The following is a 20,466-nucleotide window of genomic DNA, read 5'->3' as shown; positions in this document are numbered from 1 at the left end:
ACAGTAATAAAACTACAAATACATATGTTGACCACACTGGAACTAATGATGATGATGATGATGGTGATCAAAGATCTTAATGAGGCAGGAACTCCTCCGGAGGTATTAACGTTTGCTGGCTACAACAACTCCCAAAATGGGTGCAGAGGTCTTGAAATAGTTTGTCAGAGATGTAAAACATTTTTTAAAACACAACCATTGCTTGAAATAAAGTCTTCTGTTCAACAGGCAGGGGGCGCGATGCTCCACATACCCTCTCAACCAAAAATCAACCAAAGAAGAGCGACGCCCAAACATGCGCGGGAAAAACCGTTTCTCAGCAACAGGCAACGTGGTCATCACTCTCTTCAGGACTTATTAAAACAACGAGATTTAACCATTATAATGGAGTTCTTGGTCAAAACACCGAAGAAAAGAAGATGCCGAGTAAGGCCATTTAATTCTGCTGATATTTTCACAAAAAGAAGAGAAGAAAATGAGTTCATTCATTTCCTTATTGCAACAGCTGGCAGAATTGAGAAGGGGGAATTAAAAAGGTAAACATTTCTTTAACATAAGTAAATTTTCTAGTTTTTCCATTACTGTATTTGTACAATTAAAAATACATACAGACACTGTGAGCACTTGTTGAAATTGAAGTTTAGCAGAAATGTAGGGAATCACTTTTTTGTAATTTTTATTTTTTTATTAACAATGTCCTCTTTAATAATGTAAATATCTTAACAAATTATAGTGTTTCTCAATGGGACTTGTATGGGTAGCCTATGTAACTTTTTGGACGTTGATTGTTACATAAATTTAGAATAAATGTTGCGGAAGCGTATATTAGTTAGTTAGATCTCGGAAGAGAAACAAGTGCAATGTAAGCATTTTTCCTAAATAAAAATATAAATACAGATTAACTCTAAACTGCAATTTGCAGCAAAATATCTTTTCCCCACCAATATATGCTTTTACGTTAATATTTGCGGTGGTAACGAACGTTATTCTGGCAAGTGAAAACATTTCTGCATAAAATGCATTTAGTAGGCTAATTTTAGATTTTTGATGACATATAAGTTAAGTATCGTTTGATTGGTTGTATGCAAAGTCATCTCCGATTGGTCAATGAGAAATGTTTGGCTTGATTCGGAATAGGGCGCTATTTCTGTTATATCTAACGTTATGTGTGTTAGAAATGGTTGGAGTAGTAACTTAGGATGCTATTAAGAACTAAGCCTTTATGTTTCGCGCTGTGTGCCACTACTAACTCGTTCACGAGCTTTTTTTTTTTTTTTTTTTTTTACTGTTGATGCTCGTGGTTGCCATGTACATTCATATTCCCCAAACAGCGCACGCACCTGGAAATGGAAAACTGTGAGCAACGACGTATTATTGGGGTAAGGGGTCGAGCCTGGTAAAGACAGAAACACATGGAGGAAGGAAAAACAGCCATGCCGAATAAAAATGACATTTTGCAGGGCGTAACTCAATTTGACAAAAAGTGAGGAACTGGCAACTTAGTAGTCGTCGTGACATCATTGAGCGCTGCTTCAAAAGAACCACCAGTTTAGCCTCTCCATTCGAACTTGACGCGCGACTAAACTTCCCGCACGCTGCCCGGAGAAGTTCGCTTGGACCTGTCGCCTTTGTAAATTAAGTTTATAAAGGACACATTAACACAACAATCGTTTCACCAAATACTAATAGTATGGAAACCAACACTAGAGGTGAGAAATGTAACGTTACGTTGTTTTTTACTGTTGCGCTGCGCTCTTCTGATGAAACAGCGGCGCGCTGTTTTGCTCTCATCTTCCAACCTGCTCAAAGATTCTCCGATATTGCTTAATCCAATTATCGTCCACTATAACCATTTCGGAGTTGATGTTGCGATTTCACGGTTGATTTTGCGATTTCAAACTATTAAAAGCAACATAAAAATCGAAATAGAAGTGACTTGTGGACATTATCGAGCAAACGTCTCGAGTTGTCTGTGCCAAAACACGACGACGTTTTCGTGATGGATTCCGTTCAAAAGAAGTTATTATAACCTAGTTTAAGTCTAGTTTATGGTTTAATCTGTTTTCGAGATGCTTCGTAACAATCAGTGGTCAGTGCTCAGATATAATTATCTAATGTTATTTTATCGCAGCCGCAGGTGGTGTGTTTGAGTGTGTCTGGAGGCCTCTGTGGAGAGTCTGGAGGAGGCTAACTTTACTGTGCTGCTGTCGCCCTGATCAGGGCTCTGTGGGTGTGTAACGTTATCTAAAGGATTTCTACAGTACCTTTTGGAAACACTTCATAATAACTTTGTCATTAATTAATGTTATATAGCCTAATGCTTGAATAGATCAGCAGTTCATGAATGAGAATAACAAAAAAGAATGTATATGAGAACGTAAGTAATCATTTGAATATGTTAATATTTAATGTGTGGTATAGTATAAAGTGTTATATATTCAGATCTCACTTTATAAGTGTCTTTAACTACTCTGTACTAACATTTAAATGAATCATTTGATACAATGCACTTTTTTTGTAAACTTTAGGTTGGCCACTGGGGAAGGGTAGAGGATGATTATCTCCCTGAAAGAAATGTTTCAGTGTCTAGACTTCCTAATGTCCTGTACTGCCAACTTTTGAATAGTAGAATTAGTCTTTTTTTTTTTTTTTTTACTTCTTTTACTTTTAAAAACCAATGCAAAGCAATGGACTAATGTATAGAGGAATGACTTGTCATCGGATGTTGCATATTGTTTTAACAAGTAAAATGAGGTTAAAAAATCTTTAATTGAATGGCACAATATATATATAATAAATTGCTGATTTTGATATTTGGAATGAATTTTGGGTTTGTTTTATTGGTTTGACTTTTACTGTTGAATTATGTAGTTTTGTGTTTTTACTTGTCGGACCCCAGGGAGAGTAGGGGATCCAAATAAACATATTTTTTACATTATACTTGTATTTAAAAATACCTGCATGTAATTAAAACTAATTAATTTCTTTAATTACATCTATAATTACACTGTCGATCTTCTCTCCCCCCCCCTCCTTAAACCTAACCAGACCACCAAACCTGTCCCTAACCTTCCTCGTTCTCTAGCCTGGCAGTGTTTTGCAAAACAACATGAACACAATAAACACATTGTGCCTAACATTTTATGCAAGTGCATAGTAGTTAAAGACACCTAAAATACAGTGTGACCCTTATTCATTCTAAACACCATGAAAAACTGTGGCAAAAAGTAATTGATATGTAATGTTTTACCAGAAATAAAAGTTTCAGTGGAAGAAACGTCACCACTGTTCAATGGCCAAAGCTCTGTCCGTCCATGGTGAAGATCCTGAAGTTGTTTTCTTCACAGAGGTGAGACAAATTAATTGTGATCTAGCCTGGCTTTCATGCAGAAATGTGGTAATGTGAATGTATCTGTTAGAACAGTCACAGTGCTTCTCAAACCTGTCCTGGGACCCCCATATCAGATGTCTTCCTCCTCTAACACACATGATTCAGGTCATCCCTATAGCAGAGGCTGTAAGACTGGAATTGGGTGTGTCTGATGGGGACATAGGAAAAAGTTGCCTCCAAAAAAAGTTTGAGAAGCACTGAACGGCTGTAACTACTATTACTAGTAACTAGTATTATTTTTTTTACTATTAAATTATTAAATTACTAATAATTTCCTGATCAGTCGATTAATCCTTTAGTTAACTTACATAATATTTCAACATTTTATTCAAACATTTTCTCATAAAATACAAATTTAAAATAAAGTGCCAAGAATTAAAAAGTTTTTCTCAGTAATACAAATATGATGACCGCATTCATAGTCACTGTTTGTGATTGACAGAGTCTTGAAATATTTAGTTCATTCAGCAGATTTATAGCCTTTTCTCACAGCACTTGATATAATTAAACATCAATTTGATGGCGGATCCAGAAAGGTTCAAACGACAATCACCAGTGACAACTGGAGATTCACCCGTTGTAAATGCAAAATAATTCGGAGCGGCTACAGAAAAATTTCACATTTCTGCTTACTAAATGATCTTTATATAGGCTAGCCCATCTACAGGGGCATTTGGTGTGAGGTTGGGGGTATTGGTACAGTGTTAACTTCCTCAATTGACGAGTTCATAATGCGGTAAATTCCCGCTCACCTTTACTTCATATAGAGAGACACGCGTCACATCTGTGCACTGCTGTCTCTCCCTCGCGCTCGACATGCAGGAGACTCTAAAACTGGAAAAACACCTTCTCTACTGAAACTGGAGGACCAGATTCAGTATACAGTGCACCTTATGAACCATGGGATTAACTTGAACTTCTGTCAGTGCGTGACTACAGCTCATTAAAGGGATACTTCACCTCTGGAAAGATGAATGTGTATTTAAATTGGGTCATTTATGTAGTAGAAATGTGAAATTATTTTTGAATTTGGAGTAGGGCTGGGCGATATGGCTGAAAACTGTATCACGATATAAGTGTTTCATATCAGTCGATATCGATAATTATTGATATTTTTTATGACATATTTAAAATAAGGACCAGTCCAGGAGACAAATATATTACATTTAAAGATTTTTTATTTTAAACTTAACCTACCTCTGATTATAATCCCATCAGTTATAAAAGCAGAAATGTCAACACGACCATGGAAAACTCAAAAGTCTAAAATCACAATGAACACTTAACAATTATCTCTTAACATTAAGGTGCAAAATTAAAGAATACGTAAGAAATGCTTTATAAAGGGTTGGGCGATATGGCAATGTTGGTTTTACTATTTTGTGACTGAGCATTACAGCCAAACTAATGTCCATATTTTAAAAACAAAGCCTTAGGTAACAAAATATAAAATATAAAAGAATGCCAGACAGGGGGAGAAAAAAAATGTCTCATTATTTTCTTTGTTATTAAATATTAAGATCAAAGATACACATACACAACTTAATATACAAATTAAATAAACAGTGCTTTATGTTTTCAGCTACAGTAGGTGTTTAACAGTAGCATTGCAGAAAGTAATGAACAAATATGAAAATAAAACAAAACAGACTTCACTGCATAAATTATACATTGATACTTATTAAAGCTATTATTAAAGTTATCAGTCAAGAGCAGTGAGTAATTTTATCTTTACATTTTGTTGTTTTATTAACATTAAAGGGGCATTTCACCCATTTGAACATTGTTTTTTATTTAAAGTGGGTCATATATGTAGTCGAAATGTAAAAGAAATTTTGAATTTGGTGCCTTTGTGACCGAGAAAAGACAAAAAATAACTTCAGGACGCATTTGTATGAAAGACAACAACTCCCACAATGCACCACATTGCACAGCTCCGCAAGCCACTCCCACTAATCCAGAAAGCGCATATCTGCCTCGGAAGAGAAATCACTCTTCCGTCTACAAGGCTAGCTACCACCAGAGCTTGAAATTAATTTCACATTCACACAAAATGTCTAGTTAGTTGGCGAACTCATTAGTGTATTACTCCTCGTTTGTATTTCTTTCGAAAAGGTGAATTATTGCATGGTACCTGGATGTTCAGTCAGAACATTATGCGGTGCGAAACTAGGAAACTAGTTCACAACACAAACGTCCGTGTCCTCGTCTGATTCAGAGATTTCGTCCAGGAGAAATTGTCATCGTTGAAATTCTTTGCCGCAGACGGACTCTATCTCTGTGTTCGTAGCGGTTCGTAGTTGCATAGTGAGATCACCGGCGCCACCGGTCCGCCCTAACCCGAGCCAGTCCGGGCTCCTCGTCCGCGGCAGGCAGGTCTTCTGCCTCGGCTGCACTTCGCTATAATGCGGCTTGTAAAGGTAGCCACAAACACCTGATTCAAGCATCAGACTTCCGAAATCCTCTTCCTCTAGTCTATATCATATGGAGCACTCTCCTCCGCTATTGTCATAACTTTACATCTGTCTCCGCAGTGCCTGTTAGCTTAGCTTCAAACAAGATGGAGGATATTGCTTTCAGTTTCAGAGAGTAAAGTCCCACCCACTGATCTGTAATAGGTCTGTAGCGTGAGCGGGTCCCGCCCCCTGGGAAAGATGAGGAACGAGTGCTTGTAGTCTCAACAGAAATCCCCCCCTCTTACACTTCCTCCTACAATGACGCAAAATGACGATTTTTGCGTCATTGTAGGAGGAAGTGTAAGAGGTAAATAACAGATTTCTCCCGTATCAGGGAAAAATGAAAGAGTGTTGCACGTAGAGGTGGGCGATATATCGTTTAGACGATAATATCCAAATTGTTGTCTGGACGATATGCAAAATTGGGATATCGAATATTTCATAATTTGTACAATCCGACCCCCCAAACATGAAACGAGCTGAAAGAAGTTAAAGAGAAAACAAATAACGCACACAATAACCTTCTAAACAATTATATGTAGCGATTTTTAATAATGTACAGTAGGGCAGTACTATTTGCGGAAGCAACCTCCGAGTGGCCCAGCCCATGGTTCCGTCCCGTGTCGTCAAAAACTCATACGTAAATTCGAAAGTGCGCGCAGAAGCACATGCGCAAAACCGTTTTTAAAATGATATATGATTTATTTTTATTTTATCAAATGTCATTTTACAAAAAGACATTTTACAAACCGTTTGCGCATGTGCTCCTGCACACACTTTTTCAGTCAGAACACAGCAATCAGAGGAGGACGCGCTGAAAACTGTAGCCTAATGCTGTTCTCTTCCTTCATAACTCGTACTGAGAAGGTTTGAGTTGCAGAGGAATTTGTGACTGTTTCACCTGTTCAACCACATCAAAGTTTCGTAATTAGTAAGTCCGTGCTTTTTCTCTTCTTTTTTTCTTATGTGCTGAAGGGCCGCTGTGCCTTGGTGAAACGTTACGTGAAGAGCTCTTTTCCAAAACGCCATAAACCTAAAAAGCTGCCTCAAAGATCCACCAAAAGTAATGATTATGAATATGTAAAATATTTCTGTGTCGGCTGCAAAGATGAAGTTGACGATAGGCTATAATGACTCGCGATCTTCGCAGTAGGCTGTGAAGGCAACGGAGAAATGCACATTTATTAGGCTACATAGTTTTATTTTGTTTTGGATGGTTTTGTTTAGAACCAGCTTTCTGTAAATATATTTCACATTTTTTAGGCCTGTGAGGCGAGTAGGCTACGGTTCGGTTCATGATGATATAATCTCCAGTTCAAGCACGGCGCCTTATGTTGTGATTGCTAGCCTATATTTATAATTAATTTTAATGTATTAATCCAGGAAATTGGTTAATGAAAAAATTATTAAAATTAAGATACAATTAATACAAAACGAAATTCGTCTTAAAGAAAGGCTTTGTGCTTTTTGTTTTGGTTTTTGTTTGTTTGTTTTGGCTTTTGTTCTGGCTTTTTTTGAGGTCTCTGTGAAAGTTTGAAAGTCTTTAGTCTTTTTGCCGCTTTCAGAGCACTCGCGTCCATAATGGAGAACTGACATGTGATATTGTTTTTTCCTCAAATGCAAACACGAAAAATAAAAGACAAAAGATTTTTTTTAAAAGACAAACCATCAATTTTTATTTGGGGGGGGGGGGGATGGATGGATTTATAGCGTTTTGGGGAAAAAATGGATGGATTTATAGCGTTTTGAAAATATTTTTTTTTACTTTGAATTTATCATCAACAATATTGTTGTTTGATTTAATAATCACTGTTGCAAAAGGTGCCTAGTTCCGTTTTTTTTTTTTTTTTGTAAGTGGAAAAAGATAGGGGCTTCCTCAGATTCTGTTTAGTTAGCTCCTTTATTGTTTCTTCTATAGCCTACATAGGTCAAATGCAGCAAGTCAAAAGACCAATTGGACCTTCTTTGCCAGTTTGCACACATTTCTTTGAAGGATGGCAAAAATATCGTCTGAATATCGATATCGAGATATTGGAAAAAAATATCGAGATATCCATTTTTGTCAATATCTCCCACCCCTAGTTGCACGACCATTCAATAGTATGATTGGGTTTCTAACAATGCAAAGCTTAATGCAAATGGGTGAAGTGTCCCTTTAAAGGGATAGTTCTAAAAATTCTAATTTTCATAATTTACTCTCTCACGTTGTTTTAAACTCGAATAGGTTTCTTTCTTCTGTTGAAAATAAAAGTTATTTTGGAAGAATGACCAACAGTTGATGTACCCCAGTGACTTCCATAGTATATTTTTCTCCTATGGAAGTCAATGGGGACCAGCGACTGTTTGGATATCCACATTCTTCAAAATAATAATATTAGAAAATATTAGAAGGAAATAAATACAGGTTTGGAACAACATTAGAGTGCGTAAATAATGAGAATTTTTATTTTTGGGTGAACTATCCCTTTAAGGACAAGCGGCGGCGTGTTTACTGTTACTACTGTCTCTTTAAGAGCTGATACACGCATTTGACAAGCAGATTTTCCCTAAATTTTCTCAAGTTTGCTTTCACTTTAGACATATCCGACTAGTTTATGTAAACCTTGTGTGTATATTAGCACAATAAGACTCGAAAGATAACTTAGTCCAGTATTCAGGCGCTGGTAGACAGGCTTTTAGTGCATATGAGCTTCATATGTAACGTTACGCGCTGAGAAACGCACACGCTAGAACAGCGCATCAGCACGCGTCGCGAATAACAGAGATACTGACGACGGTCTTGCATAATCTGCAGACGACATTGGTCTGACTACGGTCAGACTTGAAGTCAGGCGAGCTGACTTTTCCTGTTTTATCAACAATCGCTGCGGCACTCATTTTCTACTTTACTCATCTTCTACTTTCACTCTACGCCGGTTCTGTTACTGAAGAATCCAACACGAGACAACAATATTGCGCAACCATACTGACTGACTGGCTGTTAGCGTGTCACTTCCTACGTTGCTAGGTTACTAGAGAGTGAGTGCCTTTGTTCATGCAATTTGCTTTGCTGGTTTCTTCCGACAAAAAAAAAAAAAAATTATCGAACGCATTTTTTATTGATATTGATTACGTGTCTATCGCGATACATATCGTTATCGTTTTATCGTCCAGCCCTAATTTGGAGCCTTCTAGACTGAGAAAAGCCCGAAAATAAATTTGACTCATGTGGATGAAAGACAACAACTCCCAGAATGCACTCGCTTCGCTGCCCTTGGAGGCCACTCCCAAGCCACACCTACCGGTTAGAGAGCAGTTAAACAACAAAGCTAAGCTACTAGTGAGTCTCCGTGACGACGAGTCTGCCCGGGTTTTTGAGAGGAGGATCCCCCTCCCACCCTCCGCATTCCTGAGCAGCGTATATAAATGGGGTACTCGAAGAGGGTCGTGTACCGCAGAAATTGCAGACGGATCAGGGATTGCTTTGTTGACGTCCACAGGTCTCATTCTGATCCTTCGGTGATAACTAGAGGTCGACCGATATGGTTTTTTTCAGGCCAATGCCGATTTTTTTTAAATCCGGGTCGGCCGATGGCAAATTAATGCTGCCGATTTATTTTGGCCGATTATGTGCTTGTTTTTAACCTCTATTTGAAAGATAAAATGTAACACAAATAATTACTTAAGATAGACAAGATTTCTCAACAAAAACATTTATTGAACAATAAACACTTGACCAATCTGCACTTGTACAAAAGATAAAAAGACCTTGAGATATGTTTGGTAATTGTACCTGAATGAATTGAAAATTAATTTGCTACATTTCAGATTAATATATTTGTTTTCCTTAACATTTTTATTAAGAGTAACTTAAACACTTTGCAGTTTTAATGATGTCTTGTAGGTTATAAACAAAATGACTGAGTATGTTTTTATGTTTCCACTGTTCGATCGCATATGCGCCTCAAATAAATATAAGTAAACACTTTGCGACTTTAAACACGCGACTTTTCGATCGCGCCCACGCCCCTTTCTCTCACACACACACCATATTCCAGCCATAGACAGTATATGATTCCAGCATTGCAATCTTTACATCGCTGCCTGCTTCAGAGCTAAGGCGGAGCTATAGATTAGGTGTCCCTAAAGAACCCGCGTATCTAACAGTAGTTCCGCATCACAATTAATTTTGCACGCGAGTTTTATTTATTTTTATACCATGTATTCTTAGTGTAAATTTATACACCGAACTGTGACGCCCGTACCGTTTCTGTTCAATACGAATACATGTACCGTTCCACCCCTATTCTACAGTGAAATACAGTCACACATTACACTGTTTGGCCAGCATTTTAACCGTGTTTAATTCAGCTACTAGCTAACGGTATGCTAAAGTTAACTTCTAACTAGCGTCGCATTTCTAACGTCCGTTTTCAGAGCATCCAAGAGAAGCACAGGCTTAACAGTAGCACCGAAATGAAGCACAGAAATCCGCATTGATATTCGGTCCGGAAAATAACGGTTGTTAAGTGCTGTATTAGCACCGGGTCTATCTGTAGCTACCCAACCCTAGCAACAATGACGCTAGCAAAGCAAAGCCAGTCCTTCACTAACCTATAGTGCGTTGGTCACTTTTTTATTACTTATTTCTCTTCATTGAGTGACAACCCTCTAAAATATAAGACACAAAAAACAGAACAAATAAAAGTCTCAGATTCTCTGTCTGTAATTGCAAAATTCTTGCTTACTTATTGTGACATGATAGCAACCCTTCTGCTGTGCTAATGCAACTACAACTACGCTATCAATATCCAAAGTAGCCGAACGTCATGTCGTCTATTCATATTTTTTCTCTAAGTTGGCAGTAACATAACATATCAAAAGGTTTTAATTAAAGATAACGGAGTTTTCTCCAAGGAACTTAGCTCCTTCCTTAGGCACTGGATGAGGTCTGCTCACTCTGCTGGAGAATGACTCTAGGCGCAGCGTGCGTCGAATGCTTGTTCCACAACAACAACAACACCAGCTGCCCACAGATGCGCCCGCCTAATAATCGGCTTGATATACTGGATATTGGGCGATGCCGAATATGTTAAAAAATGCAAAAAATCGGCCGATTAATCGTCCGACCGATTAATCGGTCGACCCCTAGTGATAACTGGTGTTGTACCCCTGCATAATGTCTTGTAAAACATCTATGTATCGTCGGGAATTTGTAGCTGTAAAAAATCTCCACATACGACTTTTTAATGTTCTATTAAATCGTTCCACGACGCTGGCTTTCAAATCGGTAGCGGTAGCGAAATGATTAATTTCGTGCTTTTTCGTTACATCTTGAAAATGTTTGTTAAAAAATTCCTTTCCCTGATCCGTCTGCAATTTCTGCGGTACACGACCCTCTTCGAGTACCCCATTTATATACGCTGCTCAGGAATGCGGAGGGGGATCCTGTGACACACATCCTATATAACCCTTCTTGACACTTTCTTCAAACATTAAACCATTCATCAAAACCATCTGTCAAAACTTCATGATCGAGGACTAGCATGGTTAAGAGGTCAAACTAACTGTCAAAACTATGAAATATAATAGGGAGAGTCAATGGGTCAAACTAACTGTCAAAACCACATGATCAAGGGGTAGGAAGGTCAAGGGTTAATCCCTGACCCCTATACCGGAAGGTTAACCTGTCAATCAAAAAAACCATCAATCATTTTGACATTTGCTGGGTCTTATCACTACTGTCAAATAAATCACCAATGAGGCTTATGTGTCACCTAGCAGCAGCAGAGCCGCGTCAGACACATTTCTGGTGTGGAAAGACTTGGAAAACGCCACCCAGCTGACATGCAAAAGAAATGCCACGCTCACGCCACGCAGCCAGTGTGTCGCTGGCTTTAATGACAGATATCAGAGCAGCAGGTTTATTAGGCTACTGTCACTTTAAGACATGCTGCTCCTGCACATGACGCAAATCTGATGTGCATCCCATTTTGTCAAAACTCTTTACAACACTGGTTCAATGTAAACATCATTTAACTCATTTAAGACTGCTTTAAAAAAAATACTGGACACAACGGCTTTTGGCATAATTGTGTTTGTGCTATTGTTCGTTCAAGCGCAAAAGAGAACTCTATACTGGTGCATCTGTGCATCTCTCTATCTTTCTGTGCGCACGAGCCGTGTGTCTCACATGCCCAATTCTGATTTGTTGCCTATATCAGATTTTTTTTTTTGACTGTCCGTTTACACGTTCTTTCAATTGTGACCCATATCCGATTCATGTGTTTACACTTGCCATACTATCTGAAACATCGTGCATGCCTAAAGGGGGTTCTTGCACAGATAGACGAATGTGAATTATGCTTGATGCGAAGTTTGCCAAACATCACCATGATTTTGAGGCGGAGGAGGACGAAAAGGGCCATCATCATTGCATTATTGCACATATGCTTCAGTTATTGTGTGCGAGAGAGTTCTCAGGACTGGTGGGAGCATATTGTGGCGGGCTTTGAGGAGCAGTGGGTCATTTAGGATGAGCAAGCCAACCTTTGATATGTTGTCAACGTTTGTCCACATTCCTCTCCTATGACGACACAACGTTTCGTCGGGCTATCCGTCCCTTTGCAGATGCACATCGGGTTGTTCTCATTAAACCGCGAAGACGTTGCCTAATGCCTCAGAAAATCCAATTTGCTCGTTTACATGACAGTCGCATTGGCACATATCTGATTTATTTCCACATATGAATGAGGCCTAAAACTGATCTCGAAATATCTGAATGCATGCATTTTTTTTCCCCTGGTTACACGGTCATAAAACACATCCGATCTGTGTCACATGAGCAAAAAATCGGAATTAGGTCATGTTTCACTGACAGTGTAAACGAGGCCATAGACTGGAGATTCTCAAGACAGTGCGTTCTCGTCTTATTGCGCTTGAATGGTTTTTAAAAGCATTTTCATGAATAAGAGCGTGATCATAGATTGTAACACTAGCTGAAGAATGACAGAAAAAACAGATGCTGCATTAATTGCGTTAATATTTTTTTTACACGTTAAACTGGGAAAAGTTTATCGTAGGGATGTCACGATACAAAATCCCATGGAGACGTAGCTAAATCTACTGTGCAGTAGCTTAAAGGATAGTTCACCCAAAAATGAAAATTGTCATCATTTACTCTCCCTCAAACCTGTATGACTTTCTTTCTTCTGCTGAACACAAAAGAAGATATTTTGAAGAAAGTCGGTAACCAAACGACTGATGGACCCCATTGACTTCCATAGTACGAAAAAAATATACTATGGATGTCAGTGGGGACCAGCAACTGTTTAATTACCAGCCTTCTTTAAAACATCTTCTTTTGTGTTCAGCAGAAGAAAGGAAATCATACAGGTTTGGAACAACTTGAGGGAGAGTAAATGATGACAGAATTTTCATTTTTGGGTGAACTATCCCTTTAATATAATTATTTCTGTCGATTTCTTCAAGTTAAACCAAACTTTTATTTTGCCATGAAGACCTTTTGAGTTTCTGTGTGTGTATGATATGACGATAGTTTTTTTTTTCCTCAAATTAAACGGTAAAATGCTCATGAAGTGGTTTCATCATGTTATCATATCGTGAGGCAGCAGAGTCTGAAAACAGCGCCAGCGTCACTCGTGCTTCAGTGTGTGTGTGTGTGGTAAATGAAACCGCGCGTCTGCACCATTCATTCACACAGAGACAAGCAGAACATGCAGGGTTAATATTTAAATGCAGTTTAATATACACAGACACTATATATATCGTGGTATATATCGGCTACAGACAGTGCTCCAAGTAAAAAAGTTAGTCTGGAGCCCCGCACTTAGATAAAAACATGGAAGCGACTTAAAGCAGCTGCCTATTAGTGGGTACCGAATATACCCGGTACTACAGAAATGCTGGTATGGTCACATTATCAGTACCGACTTGGTACCGAATTACCGGTAATTTGACAACACTAGTTTATCGCATGCGTTAAAGGGTTAGTTCACCCAAAAATGAAAATTCTGTCAGTAATTACTCACCCTCATGTTGTTCCAACCGCGTAAGACCTTCGTTCATCTTCGGTCCATTTTTGGGTGAACTAACCCTTTAACGTGTTAAGTTTGACAGCCCTGATAAAACCGTTTGTGGAAAAAAAAAAGCTAAGAACTGATTCTGAATTAGTTTATTTCTGTTTCCGCATAAGAGAATGCAAGACTTCACATGTATTTCTTTAGTACCTTGGAAAACAAAACGGTTATTCAAACAGGGAATCATTTATAATCACTGAAATGGTCTACACTGCAAAATCAGCACTTTGTTGTTAATGACAAGAGAATTTGCGAGAGTGCAGAATTCAGTCAGTGATCGTGTGCACCAAACCAAACTGTTTTTAGTGGCGCCTTAAAGCCTGTGATTGGCCATTGCATTTGTAAGCTCAACAGATATGTGTGTGATTAGTTATAATGCTCAATGCTGCAAAAAACATGTTAAAAGAAATCTAATTCAATGTGAGCAAATATAAATATAATGCCTTGAATTTGGGGGTGTTTTTTCCCCAAATCCCCTTTGATTTCTGACCCTGGTTATGCATGGCCATACGTAGATTAAACTTATGTAGCATGTTTATGATTAACATCATACTTGAGATTACTAATGTAAAAACATTTTTAGTGCTTTATTAATAATGTTGTTGGGTTTTCAAATTTTCATCAACAGTGTTTGAATTCAGACATTTTAGTTATGTAATTTTTGTCTTTGTTGTAGTGTAGACAAAATCAAAAACCTTCAATTAACATTTTTGCCAAAAATCTTGTTGGCAAGTTTAATTTGCTATTATTCAGTGCAAATACAACAGGCCAAACCTCCAAACAAATACAGTATTGTATTAATTTATAAATAATCCATTAATAAACTATTAATAATGTAACTAAAGGTCCATTCACACCAAGGATGATCACTATAAAGATATAGGGTCTCATTCACTAAGCATGCATACAAACGATTTTAAGAACAGATCACGATTCACCAAACATTACTAATGTTAACAAATGAGACCTTATTGTAAAATGTTACGGTAATCGTTCTTGGATTGAATGGGTCTTAATGCCCATGTTCTTATTGCTCATGATCTCTTCACCTCTTTTCTATATAGATGATCCTTTTTTGATCAATTGATGACCAGTAAAACTGCAGAATTCTCGGACGAACATTGAAAGCCAAGTTTAAAGACTCAGAAGATGGATCTACTTCCCCTCAGATCTGCTCGACATGTCCGTCCCACCGACATACTGACAGAATGTGATGTGTACTGGTCAAGGAACTTTATTACTACTGTGCACTCAGGAGAACACGCCCATGCACAAGCTTTTCAGTGACTGACCTTTCACTTCGACCCTCAGGGCCAAACTGACAAAGGTCATGTACACTTCTGGACCTTGGACCTTGAATGTCCAGAACACTTGTATGAGCCAAGAGGGAGTTTGATCTAGTGCACAAAATGGAACTACGTTGGTTTAGGTCAATGCAACATGATGCAACAATGCAAGATCGACAGCTGCTCAACTTGAAGAGAACAAAGCACTGTACCTATGAAGTGTCCTTAAAATATAGACAGATAGATGCATAAAAAACTGCATGAATGTTTTCACTCAGAAATCATGATTAATCCATAAGGTCATGCTTTTGATCTTTTTTTTTGTTGTTGTTGTAAAATTAGAAAACGTGCACAAGCTGAAATCACTCTTGCTTACTCTTGATATCTTGCTTCGTGTGCTCTCAGGTGAGAATTCCCCTCTAGGCCTGTTTACACCTGGTATTAAAGGGCACCTATTATGCTAAATTATGCAAAAGGTTTGAGCATAAATGTGTTGGCAGTGTGTACACAACCACCCTATAATGATGCTAACTTTTCGGTCTAATTGACAAAAATAAGCTCATGTAATTTACATATGAACTTAACCGGAGATGACAGAAAAACATGGAGAGCAACGGTTTTCGTTTCTGCTCTGACAGCCGCAAGACCACACCGAACTCTGTGTGTGTGTTAGAAATCAGGAATGGCGAGAGAACATTGTTCTTGGTAAGTTTTTCATCTTCAAATCAAATTTGGGTCTTCAGCCGACAAAGTTGAAATCCTGTCTGGCTATAGTGCACTTCCCATGATGTTTACGCATTAGGCCAGTAGGCGGAGAGGAGCCGGTCTTTTCGACCACAGGCCAAATGCGTTTTCGACTACCTCTGGAAGTGGTCAAACTCAAGTTTTAGACCCCGTTTACACTTTATTCAGTGTCGTCCACTTGTTATCCGATCAACCAAAACTCATCTTAATACCAGGTGTAAAAAGAGCCCTAAGAGCGAGCTTGAGCAAAAACCCTTATGGAGATGTTTTATGCAAATCATTCCCTGCATGTACATATTCCCCCATTTAGAATAATAAACATTCTCTATGTGAATCTCTTAAAGGGATAATTCTGTCATTTACCCTTTTTTTTAATGTGTGTGGAACATTTAAATAGTTCACCATTTTGGTTAACATTCACTTTCAGTGTATGGACAAAAAAATAAAATAATTTGTTGTACGCAAGTCACCAAACATGGTTTTTACCAAACATGTGCCTGATTTTAAATGGCAAAACAGAGGAAGAGTTAATGTTTCTCAAAAGATCTTTTATGTTAATACAGAAAGTCATACCAGTTTGTAATGACATGCAGGTTGAGTATGAGACGTCATTTTGGCTGAACTGTCCATTTAAGCAGAGGGGAAGTCACTCAAAGCATGACCGTTTACATTCTGTCTCAGGATTGGAAATATAATTTATAATATGTGGAAATATCTATCTTCTGAAACATGAGATCTAAAATAATGCCTCTAGTAGGATTTTAGGTGAATTCCCTAAACACTGGAAGTTGCCTTCTAGCAATATAATAATATGATTTCATTAAGAGTGTTGCAACAATCACATGCTCTCGTTACTCTAGTATATAAAGAAGGCTTGGGGGTTAGTGTTTGTCCTGACATGACGAAGTGTTTTGATTTCTCACAAAGTGCCTACACTGAAAGTTAGTGACAAAGGTGTTACACATCAAATGAGCAACACTGCATGCCCAGCCGCTAACAGTGATGACAGGTAACGAGTTTTGTTGGATTCAACTCCAAAATGTGACGAGCAGATTAATGTTGTCAAACTCAACTCAACATTATGAATAGTGGCTGACTGAAGTCTGTCCTCTCTCTTATGGCTTAGATCTATTAGCGCTTATCCTTTACATGCACTGTCTCTAACCTAAGCTTCATTGTGCCTTCTTTTGCTATTATTTATTTAGACAGAAAACTAACATGACTACTAGTTAAAGGACTTTTTTACAATAAGGAACTTATATTATGAAGTTGCTAATTATTTGGGTAAATAAAATATCACTATTTATTTTCCCAAAAGAAATGCATGAATGAAATACTGTGATATCCTTAAAGTTGGCTTTAAAGTCTTGCATTGTGTGGTATGGTGTTGGTTTTTATTTTATTTTATTATTATTTGTCTACAACATGGGTTTTGCAGCCTGAATGTGTTGCATGTTTTGAACAATAAAGTAAAATGATCCGAATCAATTTTGCGGCTTTTATTTATATTGCAGCACATGCAAATCTTTTCTAACAGGCTTGCCTCAGGTTATGTTTGCAAAACACGTGTTCAGTTGGAGTTATTCTGCACTGCGTACAAATATACAGATGGTGGGTACTGTGTGCAAACGCTGAAGAGACAGAATATCATTTCTGCATTGTTTCACTAATAGAATAATATTATTCAGGTATGTTTTAACAAAATAACTATACACAAAAAGATAAAGGTGAATTGTAATAACCTTAATTTTATTAAATATTTTTTAACGTAACCCCTAATATGAGCTGTTTAAGGTTGTACATAGATTACAAACACTAATAGCTCATATACTAGAGCAAGGGTGGTGAACGTAGGTCTTGGAGAGCCACAGTCCTGCAGAGTTTTGTTCAATCCTAATCAAACACACATGAACAAGCTCATCAAGGTCTGAAGTTACCAGAAAGCTAAAGGCACGTGAGTTTTATCAGGGTTAGCGCAAAACTCTCCAGAACTGACGTTCGCCACCCCTTCTCTACAGAAACCACAATTATTGTAAGAAAGAAACAACCTACAAACTTCCGTTTTTCTCTTTAAGAGCCACTTCCTTCAAAACAGTCTAATATAATACATTTTCTATACACACGACGGCTTCAACCTCAACGATCAAGATCTTTAATAAAGTTCTTCATGTGTCACTGAGATTTTTACCTCTACAACTGAAATGACTGTACTGAAGAAATTAATGTTTAGTTATAAAAAACATTTCATAAGATGGCATCTGCAAAATCAAAATTAGTGTAATGTGAAACATCCACATAACCCGCGCCTAAAGTTAGGTTCCTAACATGGTTAGAAATAAACCCGAAAATACTATACACAAACCGAAGCACATGGTTATTAACTGAAATACAAATGTTTCATGTAGAGACGTAAATCCAACCCAGAGCTACAGCTGTGAACGGCCGGGGTCGTGGGGTGACGCCTTTACTGAAGGAAGACGTTCAGCTGCTTTCGCTCTCTCCGCTAGAAACTTGTCGAACTCTGAGGGTGAGAAAGAGATGAGTCATGAAATGATCTCTTTCACACGTCTGTTATATGAAATGCTGCTTGCCTAGATTTAAACAGGACTTGAGACAATAAGAAATGCCATATATATATATATACATATCTTCAAATAAGCAATTGCCATATGAAAAAATGCATTTATGAAGTCTAATAGCTTATATGCTGGGTTTTGGAAAGTACCAGCAAGTGTGGAAAAGATGAATCACCGAGCAAAGTGTTTTTACATTACCACCAAATGTTTAAGAGGAGATGTTCAGAGATTGAAAATCACAAGCAATAGAAACTACAAAGCCACAGACTTCCGTTAAATAGGAAGTAAAGATCACGAGAATGTGTAGGTGTAAGGTGATTAAAGGGCATTCGGCAGGTCAGACATGACATAGACTGAAACTCTGACAAGAGGAAGACTGGATAGTACGAGACAGAACGGGGTTAGGGGAGAAAACAAAGGCTGGCCACTGATATAACCTAGCATGCAGAAGAAAAGATGAGTGAACATGCAAATATAATCATGGCATATGGCCCAGATGGACTGAAGTTTTTTTTTTTTTTTACACATTTTCTCTGTTTATTAAAATCTGCGTTGATTTAAATGTGCTTATAGTATGCGGGATATAGATCCTATAATAGTACTAGTCTTATTTGTAGCTGAAAGCATCATATTAGCCATATTATTTCCTAAGCATACAAAAAGAAGAGTACCTTCACTAGTCACTCCCTCCGAGTCATCTTCCTGCAACACAAAAATATACTTATGAAATACAAATTTCAATACAGTAAACAATAATCAGTGTTTTAAGATTTCAATATCTTCATAAATATCTCTGGTTTTATTGCAAGTTTCAGTGCAACATTCACAAATCTTTAAATTATATATATATATAAAAAAAATGTTTCAAGTCTTTGATTAATAGCATATTCAAAAGAACATAATTTATTTGAAATAGAAATCTTTTGTAACATTATAAATGTCTTTACTGTCATTTTTGATCAATTTAATACATATTGCCAAATAAAAGTATTAATTTTTCAAAATAAAAAAAAATCTTACATATTACAAAATATGTAAGTTTGAAAGAGAATTTTGATATTTCAAATGTTGTTTTTAAACATTACTACACACACACACACACACACACACACACACACACACACACACACACACACACACACACACACACACACACACACACACACACACACACACACACACATACATACAGTGAGGAAAATAAGTATTTGAACACCCTGCTATTTTGCAAGTTCACCCACTTAGAAATCATGGAGGGGTCTGAAATTGTCATCGTAGGTGCATGTCCACTGTGAGAGACAATCTAAAAAAAAAATCCAGAAATCACAATGTATGATTTTTTAACTATTTATTTGTATGATGCAGCTGCAAATAAGTATTTGAACACCTGAGAAAATCAATGTTTATATTTGGTACAGTAGCCTTTGTTTGCAATTACAGAGGTCAAACGTTTCCTGTAGTTTTTCACTAGGTTTGCACACACTGCAGGAGGGATTTTGGCCCACTCCTCCACACAGATCTTCTCTAGATCAGTCAGGTTTCTGGGCTGTCGCTGAGAAACACGGAGTTTGAGCTCCCTCCAAAGATTCTCTATTGGGTTTAGGTCTGGAGACTGGCTAGGCCACGCCAGAACCTTGATATGCTTCTTACAGAGCCACTCCTTGGTTATCCTGGCTGTGTGCTTCGGGTCATTGTCATGTTGGAAGACCCAGCCTCGACCCATCTTCAATGCTCTAACTGAGGGAAGGAGGTTGTTCCCCAAAATCTCGCAATACATGGCCCCGGTCATCCTCTCCTTAATACAGTGCAGTCGCCCTGTCCCATGTGCAGAAAAACACCCCCAAAGCATGATGCTACCACCCCCATGCTTCACAGTAGGGATGGTGTTCTTGGGATGGTACTCTTCATTCTTCTTCCTCCAAACACATTTAGTGG

At 37.8% G+C, this 20,466-nt stretch overlaps 1 protein-coding gene and 1 long non-coding RNA gene across 3 annotated transcripts in view; one reads left to right on the top strand and one right to left on the bottom strand.

Annotated features, from left to right (window-relative positions):
• The first annotated feature begins 242 nt into the window (after positions 1 to 242).
• Positions 243 to 17,436, top strand: LOC308687037. Its single transcript, XR_014029681.1, has 4 exons — positions 243 to 536; positions 2,132 to 2,230; positions 3,254 to 3,349; positions 14,990 to 17,436. It is a non-coding gene; the product is annotated as an uncharacterized lncRNA (long non-coding RNA).
• tom1 (target of myb1 membrane trafficking protein) overlaps positions 17,372 to 20,466 on the bottom strand; it is a 19,675-nt gene continuing 16,580 nt past the window's right edge. Inside the window, exons 14-15 of one of the 2 annotated variants that reach the window (XM_081359214.1) lie at positions 19,203 to 19,233; positions 17,372 to 18,476 (exon numbers count right to left, since the gene is read on the bottom strand). In XM_081359214.1, the coding sequence (XP_081215340.1) occupies positions 18,382 to 18,476; positions 19,203 to 19,233 (126 nt within the window). In that variant the 3' untranslated portion in view covers positions 17,372 to 18,381. The remainder of the gene's footprint in view (positions 18,477 to 19,202; positions 19,234 to 20,466) is intronic. The other variant, XM_081359213.1, reaches the window with a different exon arrangement.

Source organism: Scardinius erythrophthalmus (genome assembly GCF_964197995.2).
Source record: "Scardinius erythrophthalmus genome assembly, chromosome: 1".
Lineage (NCBI taxonomy): Eukaryota > Metazoa > Chordata > Actinopteri > Cypriniformes > Leuciscidae > Scardinius > Scardinius erythrophthalmus.
Note: the sequence above shows the minus strand (reverse complement) of the source record. Positions and strands in the feature narration are given on the sequence as shown.